This window comes from Sinohyriopsis cumingii, chromosome 14, assembly GCF_028554795.1.
Source record: "Sinohyriopsis cumingii isolate HCF-2022 chromosome 14, ASM2855479v2, whole genome shotgun sequence".
Lineage (NCBI taxonomy): Eukaryota > Metazoa > Mollusca > Bivalvia > Unionida > Unionidae > Sinohyriopsis > Sinohyriopsis cumingii.
The window spans coordinates 36,083,764-36,104,979 of record NC_142974.1 but is presented as its reverse complement, the minus strand read 5'-3'; the positions used below and the strand labels follow the sequence as shown (position 1 = coordinate 36,104,979).

Here is a 21,216-nt window from a genome sequence, read left to right as displayed (position 1 = left end):
GTTGTTGTTGTGTAATGATGAATATGCGCTTGTATATTTAGTTTGGAATGCGGCATACATTCAGTTACTTTGTTTCGTGTAGTGTATTTTGTTAATATAATTAAGCATTATGCAGATTACTAAAAAATAGCAAATAATAAAAAGGTTACTGCATTTATATGGGAAAATACGAACTGGTTTTGTCGGATGGATATACTCCACTCCCAAGGTATTACAGTATTTCCATTCGAAAAACTCGTTCATATTTTCCCATACAAATGCAGTAACCTATAAGTACACACATACCAGCAATACATGTATACCATCACCCACTGTAAACGCATACGAATAATACATGAATACCATCACCCACTGCACACTCATACCTATAATACATTTGTACACCATCACTCACCGTACACTCATACCTATAATACATTTGTTCACCATCACTCACTGTACACTCATACCAAAAATACATTTGTATACCATCACCCACTCTACACACATGCCAAAAATATATTTGTATGCCATCACCCTCTGTATACTCATACCAATAATACCTGTATACCGTCACTCACTGTACATGCATACCAATAATACATTTACTTTTATACTTTTACACTTCTAATTTCCATTTTTGTTTAGTTGTATCATGATTGATCTTAACACTTCATTTGATGCAGGTAAACTCCTAATTATATTTCTTCTAGACTTTTAATTTTGATATCATAGAAAGACCATTCCACTTTATACATGGCTAAGAAAAATTGACTCGCAGTGCACTATTTTAAATTACTATTTTCTAGTATCAATCGCGTCCATCCGGTAGATTATTAGTGTATGGCCATTCCGGATATGCAGAGAACTATTATATACAAACATCAAATAAAAGCACGAACTCTGAACCCGATTGTTTTGTACTCATGACAAGTGAGAGGAAAGTCTGTGGATTTATATAATTTTCAGTTGTACACTGGTTTAAATAGCAATAACTGTAACTTTATTTTAGTCAGTGAAGTGACACTAATTTAGAGAGTCACTCATATCAAGCGACTTGACAATGACAACTAAAAACATAGACTCATTATCTATAACCGATGCTGTGTGCCCCATTTGTTTTAACGTGTTTACGTCGCCGCGCCAGCTCCAATGCATGCATGCATTCTGTGAAAAATGTCTTCAGGACTATGTAGCAACACATGGAGAAGAAAATGGAGGGGTTGTAAAGGAATTGATGTGTCCTGTATGCAGTACAGTGACCAGTCATCATAGGACAGGGAAACATGCTGATATGGGGATATCGTTATTACCTAGGAATGCTATTTTAATAACAGAAGAGTCGAAAATGAACTTCGGACGCATTTGTGATGGATGCCAGTATATAGAGGAGTCGAACGTTGCAGAGGGGTTCTGTATCGTTTGTGTCGAGGGTTTGTGTAGCACATGTTCAATGGTCCATCGGAAAACTAAATCGACAAGGGATCATAAAATAATAAGCGTTAACGAATTAACAAGCACACTGGAAAATAGAGTGCGATTCTCGGAGGGTTTTGGGTGTTCTGGTCATCAGGAGAAGCACGTCGAATATTATTGCCCAATTCATGATGATATATGTTGTGCAGATTGCTTCGTGCTCAATCATACAACTTGTGGCGACGTAAAACGATTAAATGCTGATCTTCCTAGTCTAATGAAGGAGTTACAGCCCGGGGAAATCTTGGGTAAGATGAAGAAAATGGAGGAACATCTTAAAACCTTTGTAAAAGAGAACGGGTCCAGTATTAACGAGGTGGAGACGAAAGTGAATGAACTTGTGGCTGAAATTCAGACAATCAGACAGATGATCAACAAAAAATTGGATGACCTTGAGACACTGGTGAACAGAGAGGGAGATCGAATCTACAAGCAAGAAATGATAAAACGCCAGGAGGAGAATCGTCATTGTCAGAGCTTGATTCAAGCTATCCGAAACTCTCAAATATTTCTAGACACAGTCTTAAGATTTGGGACAGATACTCAAATATTTCTTGTGTGTAAAAAGTCCTTGGCTCAATTGAAATCTTACAGTGATCAAATCAAAGACAATTATGAAGAAATAGAGTCAGTTACAGTAGATCTGGTGGTTACCAACCTCGTGCAGGATATCCTTTCTCAAGAACTGAGCAGCATGGCCAAACTTGAATCCAGTGCAAAACGCATGAGTTATCCATGTTTTGCCATCAGTGATGACAATATCTACTCAACCACTAGTAAATCCCTCAGAGAGAGTCGGACGAAGTTAGAGAAAGTGGTAGAAATTCGAAGTGTAGGGAAAAACATTTCCTATTACACAGGTATCGTTCAGCTCCCCAGTGGAAACGTAGTGCTGGCTGATTACAACAATAAGACGTGCTGTCTGTATGATTCTTCATATGGCTTTGTTAGCAGCTACACGTTGTCTGCAGAGCCAGTTGACATGTGTCTCATGGACCACCATGAAGTCGCTGTGACACTGTATGGAAGTAAATGTATCCAGTTCCTGTCCATAAGGCACCACACCATAAAAGACACAGGAACGATGACAACGAGGTATCAAGTTGGCGGTTTGGTTGCCGTCAGCACAAATGAGCTCGTAGTGTGCGGTCCTACGGATAATTCGATGAAATGTTACTGGAGCCTTGTTAACAGGAGAGAAGGGGAAAAATATTGTCGTGAATTTGTTTGCCCAAGTACAATCTTTGCGTCTGTGGCCCTCAGTACCGCAAATACACGTATCTTCATTTCTATATATTATAGCAATAAAGTGTTATGTTTTGGTCTAACAGATGGCAAGCAGTTATATAATTACACGTCCAAGGATTTAAAATATCCATACGGCACAGCAGTGGACAGAGAGGACAACGTCTACATTGTAGGGAATGGGTCTCAAAACATTCATAAGTTATCTCCAGATGGAACACCGCTCCAGATAATCACGTCAGGCGTTCCAGAGTATCCACTAAAAATTTCATTTGATAGAAACCGAGAAAATTTTATGCTAACAACTGGTAGCGATTTGCCAAATCCGAAACTGTACACGTTTGTCCAAAATTAGAATATGTCTGCACCACTGAAGTCGCTTTCGGTGCACATATGTTTATGTTTGTTTTTATTTTGGGCTCTGTAATACAGAAATGAGAAAGGATGGAAAAGATACTTGCAAAGCTAACCCATATAGACAACATAAATAGCCAACAACAAAAAGTTGGGTGTAATTGTATTAAACGCCTAACGTGTGCCGAGTATGCATAGCGAATTTGGATGTTGGCCTCTGTTTATTAAGGACAAATTGTTTTCATAATTGCAAATAATGTATTTTTCGAAATTAATAGTTTGGTTACTATAGAGATGATCCATCACTGAGGTTAAACAATTTTTACAATACCTTAATGTTAAAAATTAACCACTAAGTTCTTCACTGATAAAATGCTTTAGTATTTAAAAATATTTCCTGATCAGACTGAGCTATCAAACAGACCCCAAAATCATGAGGATGTTGTTATAAAATCTTACTAGTATCCATGGAGATATTGCAGATTATATTTAGATCGTATTTACTTTGTGATTGAAAAAGTATAATGCATTGGGGAAAAAACGAATGGATGTTTGATCTGTATATAATAAATAATCTGCATCTTACATTAATTCTCTTATTGGACATTATGTTTGCTTGTTTTCATTCTCATATACTCTAACGGTATTGCGACTTTAAAGGTCAATTTAAGCGTTAATGGAGACAATTGAAATTTCAATTTTATGATATTTTAAATTGAATCTGTCTTTGTATAATTGACCTCTCTCTCTCTCTCTCTCTCTCTCTCCAATTAACACGGCAAGGGAAAACGGGCAGATTATTAAGAAACTAATACCTGTTCACCCGCTGATTTGACGAAACAACGTATCACAAAATCTATATCCTCATTTTGAACATTTGTAATTCTTCTGTATCAACATTCGGTTATTTTAATGTACAAAGTGTATGCACTGCATTTCTATGAAGAAACACAACAAGACATTGTTCTTAGTGGGGTGATTCTGGCAAGATTTGGACAGCATGTCAGTGCTACAAGTGAGTGAAACATGTTAGATGCGGATAGGTGTCCCATGTAGATTTACACATTAATGAACTATGTTGTACAATAAATTTCAAGTTATATTAGCTTTTTCATTGACTGATATGCTGGGTGTTTCGGTAATATTTTAACCCAACATAATCTAATCCGCAAATGCATGTATTACAACGAAGAAGAAAAATATCGGCTATTAAATGGTTGCTTTCGTTCTTAAAGCGGCTCTAGATAAAACTGAAATATATATTTAAGGAAATGAGAGGCTCATTTTTATGAATATACTTTTATTAGATCTGAATAAGACCTGAACTAGATTCTTACAGTAACTACCGGGGCCCCGAGTGGCCGAGTGGTCTAAAGCGCTCACCGTTACGGATCACTGCCATCTCACCTCTGTCTGCGTCGGTTCGAGTCTCGGATTCGGCTAATGTGGTTATGTGAGAAAGCTTGCCAGTAGCTTCTCGTGGGTCGGTGGTTCTTTCCGGGGGTTTTCCGGGTTCTTCCTCCACCATTAATACTGGCCGCCATGTATAGCCTATCTTGTGCTGAAAAATGGCGTTAAGCCCTACAACAACAACTACAGTAACTACCCCCTTTTTGAAAATATATGTTCCAGGCAGCGAGAAGGTGCAACAGAAAAAGAAATAAATTAAATTAAGTGAGCCAAATGACGGATTCAAAACTCATTTATTCAAATAAAATCATCAACATTTTGTTTGGATTTTTTCCTCCGTGCACGATTTTGGACTGGACTTTTTTTAACGTAGTTTAAAAAAAATTTCAGTCATATCGCTACAATGTCTGCAGTGTGGCACTTTATAGTGATGTCTAGCACTGGGGCATCATGCCGCAGACATGTAGCACGATGTCCCACCCAGTCACATTATCCTGACACCAGGCCGACCAGTCCTAACACTAACCTCTTAATGCTAACGCCAAGCGAGGCAGCTGTAGGTACCATTTTTGTAAGTCTTTGGTATGACTCGGCCGGGGATTGAACCCACGACCTCTCGCATCCGAGGCGGACGCTCTAACCGTAAGGTAACCGGAGCGGTTCCTCCGTGCACGAACGAAGGAAATTATGCATATCAGTATGTATATAAAGTATGTATATCAGCAAATCAGCTGATGAGTCTTCTGGGTCAGTGAGAACAAGAGTAAACTGGCCCAGTTTTCACAAAATAAGGTAGGCTGGTAAAGAAAAGAAAAAAAATATGTTAAAATAGATTCGATGATGTTTCACGCAATATTATGTTTTCATAGTCTTTTCAAAATTTAAGCATTAGGAAGAATATATTTAAAATGTATCTTTAATACCTTACTAGTATGTCCTATGCAGGTCCTTCTCCTTAACGCATATTAAAACTAATAGGTAATTCTGATTTTTTGTCAACTGCATTTGTATTGGACATTGTGTTTTACTGACGGAGCAAAGCCTCATGTCAGCTAAGCTTTATTTAAATGCATGGGCTACTCGTTGCTCATTGTTCCATGTAACTCCAAGGTGTAATTAATGACAAAATGCAAGATAAAAAACAAACAACAATTAAAGCTTGAGGATGTGTAGTGATTTACAAATTAAAACTATTCATAATGAATGTTTCCCAAATTTTCCTAAACCGGATTCACAGTTGCTACGCTTGCTGTACAGAAAGACTGCATATTTTGCTCACAACAAAGCTACGATCCAAGCGTGTTAAAATGACCACTTCTATATATTGAACAATTGTTCAGTCACAGCAATGTACGGTCTAGTGGATTTGTTTCCAAGGATTAGAAAAATAAATAAATTTATTTATATATATATAATCAGTCAACATGAAGAAAATTTAGACCGAAATTATTTGGATACTAGCTATATATACCTATCACTGCTTGTCTCATTTGAACTCGAGATTAATTCGAGCTGTAGCTACGATTCAGTAGCCATGTAATTACAGTAATATTTTCTTACAATTAAGGCTCTTGGGAGAAAAAAAAAATATAGGGTTCATTAGAAATGGGGACAATATTTCAATTACTTAAATTATCCATTATTTTCGGTTTTCGTTCTCGATTTGCTTTAAACAATGTTTTCTTCGTTGAGATTAATACAATGAAAGGTCAGCCATCGATCATCATGAACGTTACTTATAATGACTATATAATTTTTATTTCAACATGTATCCACAGTAAACGTCTCATCACCTAAATCACTTAGGTGAAAAACTAATATAATTTAATGATTTACTAAGGCTCCAGCCTGTAAATGGAAGTGAACGTCCTTTTCTAATTGTCCCAGTACGACTGAAATATAGCATACTCATTTGTGATTCAGAGAATCCTTATATCGCATCCTTTTTTGCTCATAGACATTTCATATTCTGCATTGTTATCACTTCCTTACTGGGTGAAGATTTCATAAATTACACCAGAAATAAGCTTTTCCAGATGATTTTATTTGTTACTATCAATAGTGGAAAATACCTAATTGTTTGAAATTTACTTTTGCACCATTGAACAAAGTCTATTTCAATACAAAGGGAAATGCAATCATTTAAAATATAAAAAAAGATTTGTGTAACCGATTTGTGCGATCTCATAGATTTACTCACACAACAAGTGGGTATGGTTGGAAGTATTTTTGAACTTCGTTTTGTTTTATTTTACTTTTACTTCGGTATCTTTGATATTTTTTATTCAGTAGTAAAAAAAAAAAATTCTCAAACAAATCCAATGCATAATTGGAATACCGTTTTAAAAATACTATACGATTTGTAATAATCCGGTACACATTTGGTATTGTGACCGGGAACCAGCCTACTGACAACATATGCTAGTGGGACGGGGAACCATCCTACTGACATGTGGTAATGGTACGGGGAACTGTGTGTGTGTGTGTGTGTGTGATTAGGATTTTCGTAGCTTTAACAATTTTGCACTCATATCGCTACGATGCCTGCAGTGTGGCACTTTATAGTGATGTCCAGCACTGGAGCCTACTGACAACATATGCTAGTGGGACGGGGAACCATCCTACTGACATGTGGTGATGCTACGGGGAACTCTGTGTGTGTGTGTGTAATTAGGATTTTCGTAGCTTTAACAATTTTTCACTCATATCGCTACGATGCCTGCAGTGTGGCACTTTATAGTGATGTCCAGCACTGGAGCATCATGCGGAGACATTTAGCATGATGTCCCACTCAGTCACATTATCCTGACACCAGGCAGACTAGTCCTAACACTAACCTCATAATGCTGAGCGTCTAGCGAGGCAGCTGTTAGTATCATTTTTGTACGTCTTTGGTTTAACGCGGCCGAGGTTTTAACCCACGACCTCCCGCTTCCGAGGCGGATGGGTACGGGGAACTATCCTACTGACAACTTCATTATTAAGAATAAGAGCATAAAATAATGTCTGACAGGAATGCCAAGTATACTGTCATGTAAGTATAAAATGCAAAAGTAATATTGCCAAAGAGAGACGACTGTAAACTATCAAGTTTTAAACAGTGCCTTAAGTCAATTAAGTTGTGTGTCTGTGTGATTTAGATTTTTAACGTAGCTTTAACAATTATTCAGTAATATCGCTACGATGTCTGCAGTGTGACAGTTTATAGTGATGTCTAGCACTGGGGCATCATGCCGCAGACATGTAGAATGATGTCCCACCCAGTCACATTATCCTGACACCAGGCCGACCAGTTGTAACACTAACCTCTTAATGCTGAGCGCCAAGTGAGGCACCTGTTAGTACCATTTTTGTAAGTCTTTGGTATGATTCGGCCTGGGTTCGAATCCGCGACCTCCAGCATTTGAGGCAGACGCTCAAACCACTAGGCCACCGGAGCGATCCCAAAAAATTAAGTTGAGATAGTGGCAGAGTAGGGGAAGAAAATATATGAATGTAACAACTGTATATATCTTAACTCATATATACATATATATACTCATGTACATAGTCGCTTGCTATTACAAACTTGTTATATAATCAATATTTATTCACACATTTGATAATTTATAATTTAAAAGGATAATTGTCTACTACAAATCTCCTTAAGAAACAAAAGTGCGTACATTATTAAACAAACATTACTTTCTCAATTTAGAGTGTTGATATATCGAGGCACAAAAGCCGCAGTTTTGGAAAAGTTCCCTAACAAGATGAGATAAAGTCCCTAAGAAGCCGTTGCATAACGAGCCTGAAAGGACATTTTACAACTTGGTTGCAACAATTTATTCGTTGGTGCTGTTATCTGCATTATTTTGACCCTATAACAGGCTATGACATTTGATTTGAAAAAACAAGAAAAAGTACTATTTCAATCACTTCTTATATTCTTTAATCTATTTGAATAATGATGTTGGCCTGCATCAGCCTGCTCTGTACCCTAAACTGGCTATCCATTCGATCCAGAATCAAACACAAAATTTGTTCTCTGTGCTACGTTTCACTATTGGACTCTAGTCCAACAAACCTATCCGACCTCACTCATATGTACACACCAGCAATATACTTAAGCTCTTCTTCTGACAATCATATACATGTACTCATTACTCCCACTATGAAAACAAAGTCATATGGACAGCGTTCTTTTGCATACCAGGGCCCAGCAATGTGGAATGAATTGCCCACTGAACTTAGACACAAAGACACAGTGATTACATTCAAGTGGGCTCTCAAAACTCACTTATTTTGACTGCAAGAACAAACTTAAAGACCTAATAATGTTTCCTACCTAAAATATTCTCAGCATGTTTTTAATGTTTTTTTCATTTCATGGTGTTTGTTTTTGTAATCATATAATTATATGTTTTTTATCTTATAGGCGTTGTCTAATGTTGTAAAGCGCTTAGAGCTTCTAAAGATTATGCGCTGTATTTGGCATTCATGATACAGCCTTACTGTGGTTAAAGTCCTACCTGGTCAACAGGACACGAATTGTATCTGCAAATGGAATACACCCCAGCCCAGTTGATCTATGTTGTTGTGTTCCACAGGGGTCTGTTCTTGGACCAGTTCTCTTCATTCTGTACACGCAGTCGCTCTCAAGTGTCATAGATCATCATCCAGTGTCTCACCATTTGTACGTTGATGACACCCAAATATACAATTCTAGCCACCCAACTGAAGTTGATGCTACCATCCAAGGTGTAGAGAGGTGCATTTCTGATGTGAAATCATGGATGACATGTAACAAGCTGCAGGTGAATGATGATAAAAGTGAGGCCATTCTGATCATAACACGAAGACTTTCTCATTCACATCCTTTACCTCAAACAATAAATATCAGCAACACCAACATTAAATTCACACAATTAGTACGAAACCTAGGTGTTACTCTGGACAGTACTATCCCATTGCACCAGCAGGTCATGAACATATGCAAGGCTGCATATCTTGAGCCGAGATGCATCAGCTCAATTCGCAAATATCTTTCAGTTGATGCCACTAAAACACTTGTGTGTTCATTAGTACTTTCAAGACTGGACAAAGAAGGGGCCCCGAGTGGCCGAGTGGTCTAAAGCGCTCTCCGTTACGGATCACTGCCATCTCACCTCTGTCTGCGTGGGTTCGAGTCTCGGATTCGGCTAATGTGGGTATGTGAGAAAGCCTGCCAGTAGCTTCTCGTGGGTCGGTGGTTCTTTCCGGGGTTTTCCCGGGTTCTTCCTCCACCATTAATACTGGCCGCCATGTATAGCCAATCGCGTGCTGAAAAATGGCGTTAAGCCCTACAACAGCTACAACAACAACAACTCGATTCTGTCTGGTTCATCTCAGTATCTGCTCCAGAAACTTCAAAAAGTACAAAACACAGCTGCTCGGATCATACTTAGAGTAACACGATCAGAGCACACCTCCCTGCTGCTCTGTACCCTACACTGGCTATTCATTCAATAAAGAATCAAATACATTGTTCTCTGTGCTACATTTAACTGTCTGACTCTAGTCCAACATACCTATTCGACCTCACCCATGTGTACACACCTGCAAGATACTTACGCTCCTCTTCTGATAATCGTATACTCATTATTCCCACTATGAAAACAAAGTCATATGGACAGCGTTCTTTTGCATACCAGGGCCCAGCAACGTGGAATGAATTGCCCACTGAACTTAGACACAAAGACACAGTGATCACATTCAAGAGTGCTCTCACAAATCACTTATTTCGACTGCAAGAACAAACTTAAAGACCTAATAATGTGTCCTACCTTAAATATTCTCAGCATGTTTTTTAATGTTTTCTTATTTCATGGTGTTTGTTTTTGTAACCATATCATTATGTTTTTACCTTACAGGTATTGTCTAATTTTGTAAAGTGCTTAGAGCTTCTAAAGATTAGGCACTATAAAAAGTCCTCATTATTATTATTATTATTATACAAAGTCCTCATTATTATTATTATTATTATTATATATTCTTTTCAATTAATGTTTATGTTTGGGTTCATATTGGAACCAGCATGCCATATATATATATATTCTTTTCAATTGATGTTTATGATTGGGTTGTTCTAATTGGAACCAGCATGCCAGACAAAAATTGTCTATATTTCAATGATTAAGTCGTTTACATACAAAACATACACTGTCACATGGCGCATTTACATATCCATGATTTTTATTGAACACGAAGTCAGCAGCAGTACCATGTCAAATGATACTTTTTTGAACCCTGACCCATATAGTGCATTATATATTGTCCTGGCTTTTCTGCTCTGATACAATAAGTTATATTAGTTTCTATGGTGCCATTAGTACTCTTTAATGCCATTAGTACACCTATATGGCCATTATTATCCTTAAATTCCATTAGCATAGTCATTAGCATTGTTGGTTGTCATTATTACATACCCATTAGTACTCTTGATTGCCATTCGTATTCTTGACTGCCATTGGCATTTTGATTGTCATTAGTATATAGTCATTTGCAATCTTGATTGTCATTATTATATAGTCAAATAGCATTGTTGATTGTCATTAATACCTACCCATTAGTATTCTTGACTGCCATTAGTATTCTTGATTGCCATTAGCATTGTTGATTGGTCATTTGTATATAGTCATTCACATTGTTTATTTTCATTAATACATATCCATTAATACTCTTGATTGCCATTAGTATTTTGATTGTCATTTGTATATAGTCATTAGTATTCTTGATTGCCATTATTATATAGTCATTAGCATTGCTGATTGTCATTAATACATACCCATTAGTACTCTTGATTTGCCATTAGTATTTTGATTGCCATTAGTTTTCTTGTCATTAGTATATAGTGATTAGCATTGTTGATTGTCATTAATACATACCCATTAGTACTCTTGATTGCCATTAGTATTTTGATTGCCATTAGTTTTCTTGTCATTAGTATATAGTGATTAGCATTGTTGATTGTCATTAATACATACCCATTAGTACTCTTGATTGCCATTCGTATTCTTGATTGTCATTATAAATTTATATAAATTTCATAAAGTATAAATTTGTAGTATATTGTCATTATTATTCTTGATTATCATTGCAATCTTCATTGTCATTAGTATATAGTCATTCGCATTGTTGATTTTCATTAATACATACCCATTAGTACTCTTGATTGCCATTAGTATTTTGATTGTCATTTGTATATAGTCATTAGTATTCTTGATTGTCATTATTATATAGTCATTAGCATTGTTGATTGTCATTAATACATAGTCATTAGTACTCTTGATTGCCATTAGTATTCTGATTGTCATTAGTATAAATTTCATTAGTATTCTTGATTGTCATTAGTACATAGTCATTAGGATTGTTGACTGTCATTAGTATATAGTCATTAGCATTGTTGATTGTCACTAATACATACCCCTTAGTATTCTTGATTGCCATTAGTATTCTTGATTGTCATTCGCATTGTTGAGTCATTAATATAGTCATTAGCATTATTTATTGTCATTAGCATGTAGTCATTAGCATTGCTGATTGTCATTAATATAGTCATAAGCATTGTTGATTGTCATTAATATAGTCATAAGCAGTGTTGTCATTAATATAGTCATTAGCATTGTTGATTATCATTAGTACCTATCCATTAGTATTCTTGATTGCCATTAATATTCTTGATTGCCATTAGCACTGTTGATTGGTAATTAGTATATAGTCATTCGCATTGTTGATTTTCATTAATACATACCCATTAGTACTCTTGATTGCCATTAGTATTTTGATTGTCATTTGTATATAGTCATTAGTATTCTTGATTGTCATTAGTATATAGTCATTAGCATTGTTGATTGTCATTAATACATACCCATTAGTACTCTTGATTGCCATTAGTATTCTGATTGTCATTAGTATAAATTTCATTAGTATTCTTGATTGTCATTAGTACATAGTCATTAGGATTGTTGATTGTCATTAGTATATAGTCATTAGCATTGTTGATTGTCACTAATACATACCCCTTAGTATTCTTGATTGCCATTAGTATTCTTGATTGTCATTCGCATTGTTGAGCCATTAATATAGTCATTAGCATTATTTATTGTCATGAGCATGTAGTCATTAGCATTGCTGATTGTCATTAATATAGTCATAAGCATTGTTGATTGTCATTAATATAGTCATTAGCATTATTTATTTTCATTAGCATGTCGTCATTAGCATTGTTGATTGTCATTAATATAGTCATTAGCATTGTTGCTTGTCATTAGCATTGTTGATTGTCATTAGCATATAGTCATTAGCATTGTTGATTGTCATTAATATAGTCATTAGCATTGTTGCTTGTCATTAGTATATAGTCATTTGCAATCTTGATTGTCATTAATACATACCCATTAGTACTGTTGATTGCCATTAGTATTTTGATTGCCATTAGTTTTCTTGTCATTAGTATATAGTCATTAGCATTGTTGATTGTCATTAACACATACCCATTAGTACTCTTGATTGCCATTCATATTCTTGATTGCCATTAGTATAAATTTGTAGTATATTGTCATTATTGTTCTTGATTATCATTGGCATATAGTCATTAGTATTCATGGTTGTCATTAGTATATAGTCATTAGCATTGTTGATTGTCATGAATACATACCCATTAGTATTCTTGATTGCCATTAGCATTGTTGATTGTCATGAATACATACCCATTAGTATTTTGATTGCCATTAGTATTCTTGATTGTCATTAGTATAAAGTCATTAGTACTCTTGATTGCCATTAGTATTCTTGATTGCCATTAGCATTGTTGATTGTCATTAGTATATAGTCATTAGCATTGTTGACTGTCATTAATACATACCCATTAGTAATCTTGATTGCCATTCATATTCTTGATTGTCATTAGTATAAATTTGTAGTATATTGTCATTATTATTCTTGATTATCATTGGTATATAGACATTAGTATTCATGGTTGTCATTAGTATATAGTCATTAGCATTGTTGATTGTCATTAATACATACCCATTAGTACTCTTGATTGCCATTAGTATTCTTTATTGTCATTAGTATATGGTCATTAGTAGTCTTTGATAAAATATATCTTTAAGCCTTAGGATGTAATATTTGAACATGAGAAGCTTTGGCCGAGTTTCTGTATCCTCAATTCTAAACCCTTGAGTCATTTAGGAAAAAGCAGCATATATCCTGCTTATGCCTTCATTGTATAAATATAGCATGGATGGTGTACCTGTGGTACATCTAGTATATTTCTAAATCCTGGAGTCTTTGTTAAAGGTCATTAAATTCTTAAGCCAATGTGCATGTTAATTTTTTTTCTCCAGCCAATTTGATGTCTCACCATAGTAAACGTATAGAATGTTACACTTGTCCATCAGTCAAAGCATTAGTAAAATAACAGAAAAAGCACAAAGAAATAAAGACCTTTCCAAAGTCTACACATGCTTAGATCTGCAAGGTTCTTCTTGTCCTATGACCTGTAATCGTCACAAAACAGAGAAAGATCAAATAGTCCTTGATATTGTATGAGGAGTTATGTAAAAAACTGTAATTGTTAGAGTTTAAATCAAATCATGCAGATATTGCAATTAATTACAAATTATAATTTTGCATGGCAATTACAAATTATAATTTTCCATGGCAATTACAAATTAGAATTCTGCATGGCAATTACAAATTAGAATTTTGCATAACAATTACAAATTAGAATTTTGCATGGCAATTACAAATTATAATTGTGCATGGCAATTACACATTATGATTTTGCATGACAATTACAAATTATGACTTTGCATGGCAATTACAAATTATAATTTTGCATGGCAATTTACAAATTATGATTTTGCATGGTAATTACAAATTATGATTTTGCATGGCAATTACAAATGATAAAATTATGATTTTGCATAGCAATTACAAATTTCAGAAAATACATCCTCTCTGAAACAACTTCTCTTCATTTTGATGGCATCATCAGCATATGTCGCTTTGCTGTTTAACAGTACAGTAATAAATGTAGGTCATTTGGTGCTGTTTTATAGTACAGTAAGAAATATAGGTCGTTCAGTGTTGTTCTACAGTAATGTGATCCATTTAGTACTGTTTTAGTTTTACAGTACAGTAATAAATGTAGGTCATTTAGTGCTGTTTTATGGTACAGTAATAAATGTTGGTAATTCAGTGCTGGTTTTTGGTACATTAATAAATGTAGGTCATTTAGTGCAGTTATAAATGTAGGTCGTTCAGTGTTGTTTTATGGTGCAGTAATAAATGTAGGTCATTTAGTGCTTATTTACATTACAGTAATAAATGTAGGTCATTTAGTGCTGAGATAGTTGGAGTAAAGTCTATTTACAGCAAAGCACCTTTTCCAAGGACATAGTTCAACCGGCTGATCCACCTGTAGGATCTGAATCTGTACCCTTTTGGTTAGGACTCCAGGTTGCTGAGTTGTCTTGGCTCTTGCCTCCATTAGTCAACATACAGTAGGGTAACCCCAAACCCACAGAGTGTTGAATCATCTGTCTGTTGGGCAACCCCAATCATCTGTCTATAGGGCAACTCCAAGTCCACAGAATGTTGAACGATCCATCTGCAGGGCAACTCCAAGCCTGCAGAATGCTGAATCATCTGTCTGCAGGTCAACCCTAAGTCCGGCAGTGGTGAATCATCTGTCTGCATGTCAACCCTAAGCCTGCAGTGGTGAATCATCTGTCTGCATGTCAACCCTATGTCAGTCAGTGGTGAATCATCTGTCTGCAGGTCAACCCTAAGTCTGGCAGTGGTGAATCATCTGTCTGCAGGTCAACCCTAAGGCTGGCAGTGGTGAATCATCTGTCTGCAGGTCAACCCTAAGTCCAACAGTGGTGAATCATCTGTCAGCATGTCAACCCTAAGCCTGCAGTGGCAAATCATCTGTCTGCAGGTCAACCCTAAGTCCGGCAGTGGTGAATCATCTGTCAGCATGTCAACCCTAAGCCAGCAGTGGTGAATCATCTGTCTGCAGGTGAACCATACATCTGTCAGTGGTGAATCATCTAGCAGTGGTGAATCATCTGTCAGCATGTCAACCCTAAGCCGGCAGTGGTGAATCATCTGTCTGCAGGTCAACCCTACATCTGTCAGTGGTGAATCATCTAGCAGTGGTGAATCATCTGTCTGCAGGTCAACCCTACATCTGTCAGTGGTGAATCATCTAGCAGTGGTGAATCATCTGTCTGCATGTCAACCCTAAGGCCGGCAGTGGTGAATCATATGTCTGCAGGTCAACCCTACGTCTGTCAGTGGTGAATTATCTGTCTGCAGGTCAACCCCAAGTCCAGTAGTGTTGAATCCTCTGTTTGCGGGCAACTCCAAGCCAGCAAAATGTTGTCTGTCTGTAGGGCAAACCCATGCCCACAGAATGTTGAATCATCTGTCTATAGTGCAACTCTAAGTCTGCAGTGTTGAATCATCTGTCTGTAGGACATCCCCCAAGTCTGCCATATTGAATTATCCATCTGTAGTGCAAACCCAAGCCTGCCAGGTTTTATTATCTGTTTGTAGTTCAACCCCCAAGCCTGTCATGTTGGATCATCTGTCTAAATAGTATCAATTTATAATAATTCTACTACATCAAATGACTCATTCTAAGTGATATCGTCATATATCATTGAAGAATAAATATTTTTGATACATCTGCAGACAGAAGAATTCCAAATTCATCAAGAAATGTACCTAGAGAACCAGTCCTTTTTCTGGGTAATCATGCCTTTGCAAAGAATCATCTATTAACATTGTTCCTAAATCATGATTATATACATGTCATCAGAATCAAAGTTTCTCATTGACACTGCTGCATTCAATGGCAGTGTGTGTGATCATTCAATGGCAATCAACTGGTAGTAGAAACAGGCAATATACAACGCATTCAGTGGCAATCAACTAGAAACAGGCAATATACAACGCATTCAGTGGCAATCAACTAGAAACAGGCAATATACAACGCATTCAGTGGCAATCAACTAGAAACAGGCAATATACAACGCATTTGCATTTAAGTCTTTATTGTCATTTTGAAACTCACAAAGCTGGCATATTTACAGACATTATCATAAACATTGGAATTTATAGTATCTTAATTCATTTCTGACAGTAACATTTTTTCCTCGTCTCTCTAAAAACTTTCAGTTGATTGTTAAAGATTTTAACAAACTGAATCACATCTGATCAAAACACAAAATGTGAAATACAGGATGAGTAAATTCTTCAAAAGGAAAAATGGTGATATTCAGAAAACGCTGGAAAATGTGTATAACTTAGGTCTACTTGCTTACAGGGTTACAGTACGCACTGTGCAGACAGATTGATTCAGATTGCTGATTTTATTTGGTTATTTTCTTATAATTCATTTTCAGCCATATGGTATTTCTGCAAGCTGAAAATAAACTAAAAGCGCCATCAAACACAAGCTGTTTATATAAGGTTCAACTTTTTAGAAAAAAGAATACAAATCTGCATGAATTATATGTGTGTGTGTGTGATTAGGATTTTTAATGTAGCTTTAACTATTTTTCAGTCATTTCGCTACAGTGTCTGTGGTGTGGCAGTTTATAGTGATGTCTAGCACTAAGGCATGATGCCGCATACATGTAGCATGAGGTCCCACCTAGTCACATTATCCTGACACCAGGCCGACCAGTCCTAATACTAACCTCTAAGCATGAATTGTCTGGTAGCCTTTGTGAAGCAGAGGGGTACTTATACAGAAGTTACAGTATTGTCAGTGATTGTCTTGGCTCTGTCAGATTTCATCTTAAAAGTGTGTTTTGTCTGGCTGACGCTTTTGCCAGTTATTTTGCATTTCATCTTCATGGCATGTATGGCATTATTTGCATTGATCTGAATGAACAAAGTGAGTAGTAGATCACAGTTACCTAATTTTATTTCACACCAAATTATTAAACATAAATGTTGGATCTTCCCGGCTAATGTTCATCAGTAGGCATGGTTTGTGCTGCATCATTCAGACTCATATCATTGTGACCTAATTACAGAAATGAATGTCATTAACAGGAAAGCTTCTGTATTAAGGAAATGTTTTAAAGATTTCTTCTTAAGGTTGTTCTATTAAAATATACCAGGGACCCAGGAAGATTTCTTCTTAGGGGCTGTTCTAGTAAATCATACCTGGGACCCAGGGAAGATTTCTTCTTAAGGGCTGTTCTAGTAAAACATACCTGGGACCCAGGGAAGATTTCTTCATAAGGGCTGTTCCAGTAAAACATACCTGGGACCCAGGGAAGATTTCTTATTAAGGGCTGTTCTAGTAAAACATAACCTGGGACCCTGGGAAAGCACTTTTAATGTGAGGTACTCACCCATAGATTCAATTTCGAATTTTCTTACCACTTTAATATGAACTCAGTGCTATCAAAGTACCCTGGCATATATTTTTTTAAAACTGGCTTCCATTAGTGCTGTGTATGTTTAAATGGAACAGACTTAAGCTTTAATTCTATTGATTGCAGTAAAATTGGACTAAAATCAAATGAATTGTATGCACGACTACAGTCAAATTGGACTAAACTCAATTTAATTCTATTGATGACTGCATTCAAATCAAACTCAAATGAATTCTATTGGTGACTGCATTCAAATTGGACTAAACTCAAAGGAATTCTATTGATGACTGCATTCAAATAGGACTAATTAAAATCTATTGATTGGTGGCACTATATATGCCAATTTCAATGTAGCATATTTTGTGTGCAATATATTACACCTGCATATTACCTGATGGTGTTGGAGTGCTCTGCAGATTAGAAAGTCTGTTTTGAGGTCTCAAAGGGGGATCAGTGGATGTGACCTAACAATGAAACATTGTCCAATTAAGAGCAAGTTATTTTTTCATATAATATGGTTAGAGGAACTGGAAATTCAGATAAAATAAGAAATGAAAATGTCCATTTTCTTTGATGCAGTTAATATACTTACAAGTGTATCTGTGTGAGTTTTAATGTAGCTTTGACAATTTTTCACCCATATCACTACCATGTCTGCAGTGTCTACAGTGTGACAGTTTATAGTGATGTCTAGCACTGAAGCATCATGTCCCACCCATTCATATTATCCTGATACCAAGCCAACCAGTCCTAACACTAACCTCTTAATGCTGAGCACCAAGCAAGGCAGCTGTTAGCAACATTTATAAGTCTTTGGTATGATTCAGCCAGGGTTTGAACCAATGACTGCCTGCATCCAAGGCAGATGCTCTAACCACTTAGGCCACCAGAGTGCATGTGATTTGGATTCTTAATGTAGCTTTAACAATTTTGCAGTCATATCACTACGATGACTGCAGTGTTGCAGTTTATGGTGATATCTAGCAATGAGTCATCATGCCGCAGACATGTAGAATGATGTCCCACCCAGTCACATTATCCTGATACCAGGCCAACCAGTCCTAACACTAACCTCTTAATGCTGAGCACCAAGCGAGGCAGCTGTTAGTATCATTTTTGTAAGTCTTTGGTATGACTCAGCCGGGGATCAAACCTATGACCTCCCACATCCGAGGTGGACACTCTAACCACTAAGCCACCAGAGTGGTCTAGGCCACCAAAGCAGTTAAATAATAATATACTTACAAACCAAAAACAGTTGGTAAACTTAAGATTGCCCAACATCATCACCACTCACAGGCACACACATGACCCATTCACATAAATACATGGACAGATATTTAAAAAAACCCACAAAACAAGCCTGTTTTTTAAATCCACTGCAGTTTTATTCATCTGCAGATTTTCTTCTACCTTTTATATCATTTTCTTTTGTGAGAGATTTTAATTTTGTTAGCTTGAGTTATCTGCCCTTTGAATCATTCAATTAATAAGATTCAGTACAAAAATGTAAAAGCATGCAAGAGATACAATAAATAAATTTGCTCTGGAAAATAAATTGTAACTAAGGAATAGACAGATGGACAAATTAAAAAAATTACAAGCTATTGAATAAAAAGAATTCAGAATAGCAAAATGCATGGCAAGTCATCTAGCATCAACCAATATTCAAATAATGTTCCAAGTTATCTGGCATCAATCACTATTGTAATAGTGCACCAAGTTTTATCTGGCATCTACCAGTATTCTAATAGTGTACCAAGTCATCTGTCATCAATCATTGTTCTAATAGTGTACCAAGTTATATGGCATCAGTCACTGTTCTAATAGTATACCAAGCCATCTGTCATCAATCACTGTTCTAATAGTGTACCAAGTCATCTGTCATCAATCATTGTTCTAATAGTGTACCAAGTTATCTGGCATCAGTCACTGTTCTAATAGTATACCAAGCCATCTGTCATCAATCACTGTTCTAATAGTGTACCAAGTCATCTGTCATCAATCATTGTTCTAATAGTGTACCAAGTTATCTGGCATCAGTCACTGTTCTAATAGTATACCAAGCCATCTGTCATCAATCACTGTTCTAATAGTGTACCAAGTCATCTGTCATCAATCATTGTTCTAATAGTGTACCAAGTTATCTGGCATCAGTCACTGTTCTAACAGTATACCAAGTCATCTGTCATCAATCACTGTTCTAATAGTGTACCAAGTTATCTGGAATCAATCACTATTCTAACAGTGTACAAAGTCATCTGGCATCAGTCACTACTTTAATAGTGTCTCAAGTCATCTGGAATCAATCACTATTCTAACAGTGTACCAAGTCATCTGAAATTAATCACTATCCTAATAGTGTACCAAGTTATCTGGCATCAGTCACTATTCTAATCGTGTACCAAGTCATCTGTCATCAATCACCATTCTAATAACATACCAAGTCATCTGTCATCAATCACTGTTCTAACAGTGTATCAAGTCATCTGGAATCAATCACTATTCTAATAGTGTACTAAGTTATCTGGCATCAATCATTATTTTAACAGTGTACCAAGTTATCTGGAATCAATCACTTTTCTAATAGTGTACCAAGTCATCTGGAATCAATCACTATTCTAATAATATACCAAGTCATCTGTCATCAATCACTGTTCTAATAGTGTATCAAGTCATCTGGAATCAATCACTATTCTAATAGTGTACCAAGCCATCTGGCATCAATCATTATTCTAATAAGGTACCAAGTTATCTGGAATCAATCACTATTCTAATAGTGTAACAAGTCATCTGGCATCAACCACTAAGCTAATAGTGTTCCATTTTTCAAAGAGATATCATGAACAGTTTGAAGTTTTGATCTGGAAAATGAATGTGTCAGTGACAGATGTAAGGATGGAAAACTAGATGCAAAGTTGAAAGTAGTAAAGAGACCCACCCATTTCATATGTATACCATATGTGGTTGCAATTTTAATTTTAATTTAATGGTTTTGGAATTTTAACCCAGAACAAAAAAAGTGTATAACAGATGGATTGCTGTCATACCAATTAACAAAATCAATCCAAGTACTGAAACTGAGAATTATGGATACAAAACATAAAATGGTGATCTAGCCCACTAATATAATTTATACAGAAAGCTTCAATGAGAAGACAATTAACCTCTAGTAACATTTTTCAACATCTATTCAAAAGTTCTTAAACATGAATCTAAAAAAGCAGACAAAGTTTGGTTAGATATATTGTGGTTGACAAATCCTTAGAGAAAGAGCATTCTCCTCTTGTCTCGAATCTAGTTATCCTAACCTTAAGCCTAACCC

The 21,216-nt window shown here is 36.1% G+C and overlaps 1 protein-coding gene across 1 annotated transcript; it reads left to right on the top strand.

The window, feature by feature from the left end:
- The first annotated feature begins 973 nt into the window (after window positions 1-973).
- Window positions 974-3,658, top strand: LOC149783578 (uncharacterized). Its single transcript, XM_089933136.1, has one exon. It carries the CDS (start codon window positions 1,043-1,045, stop codon window positions 3,053-3,055), a length of 2,013 nt encoding a protein of 670 aa, XP_089789262.1. The 5' UTR covers window positions 974-1,042; the 3' UTR covers window positions 3,056-3,658.
- The last annotated feature ends 17,558 nt before the right edge of the window (window positions 3,659-21,216 follow it).

What these genes read in the sequence shown, in the direction of transcription:
- LOC149783578 (XM_089933136.1), top strand. Translation starts at nt 1,043, where the DNA reads ATGACAACTAAAAACATAGACTCATTATCTATAACCGATGCTGTGTGC.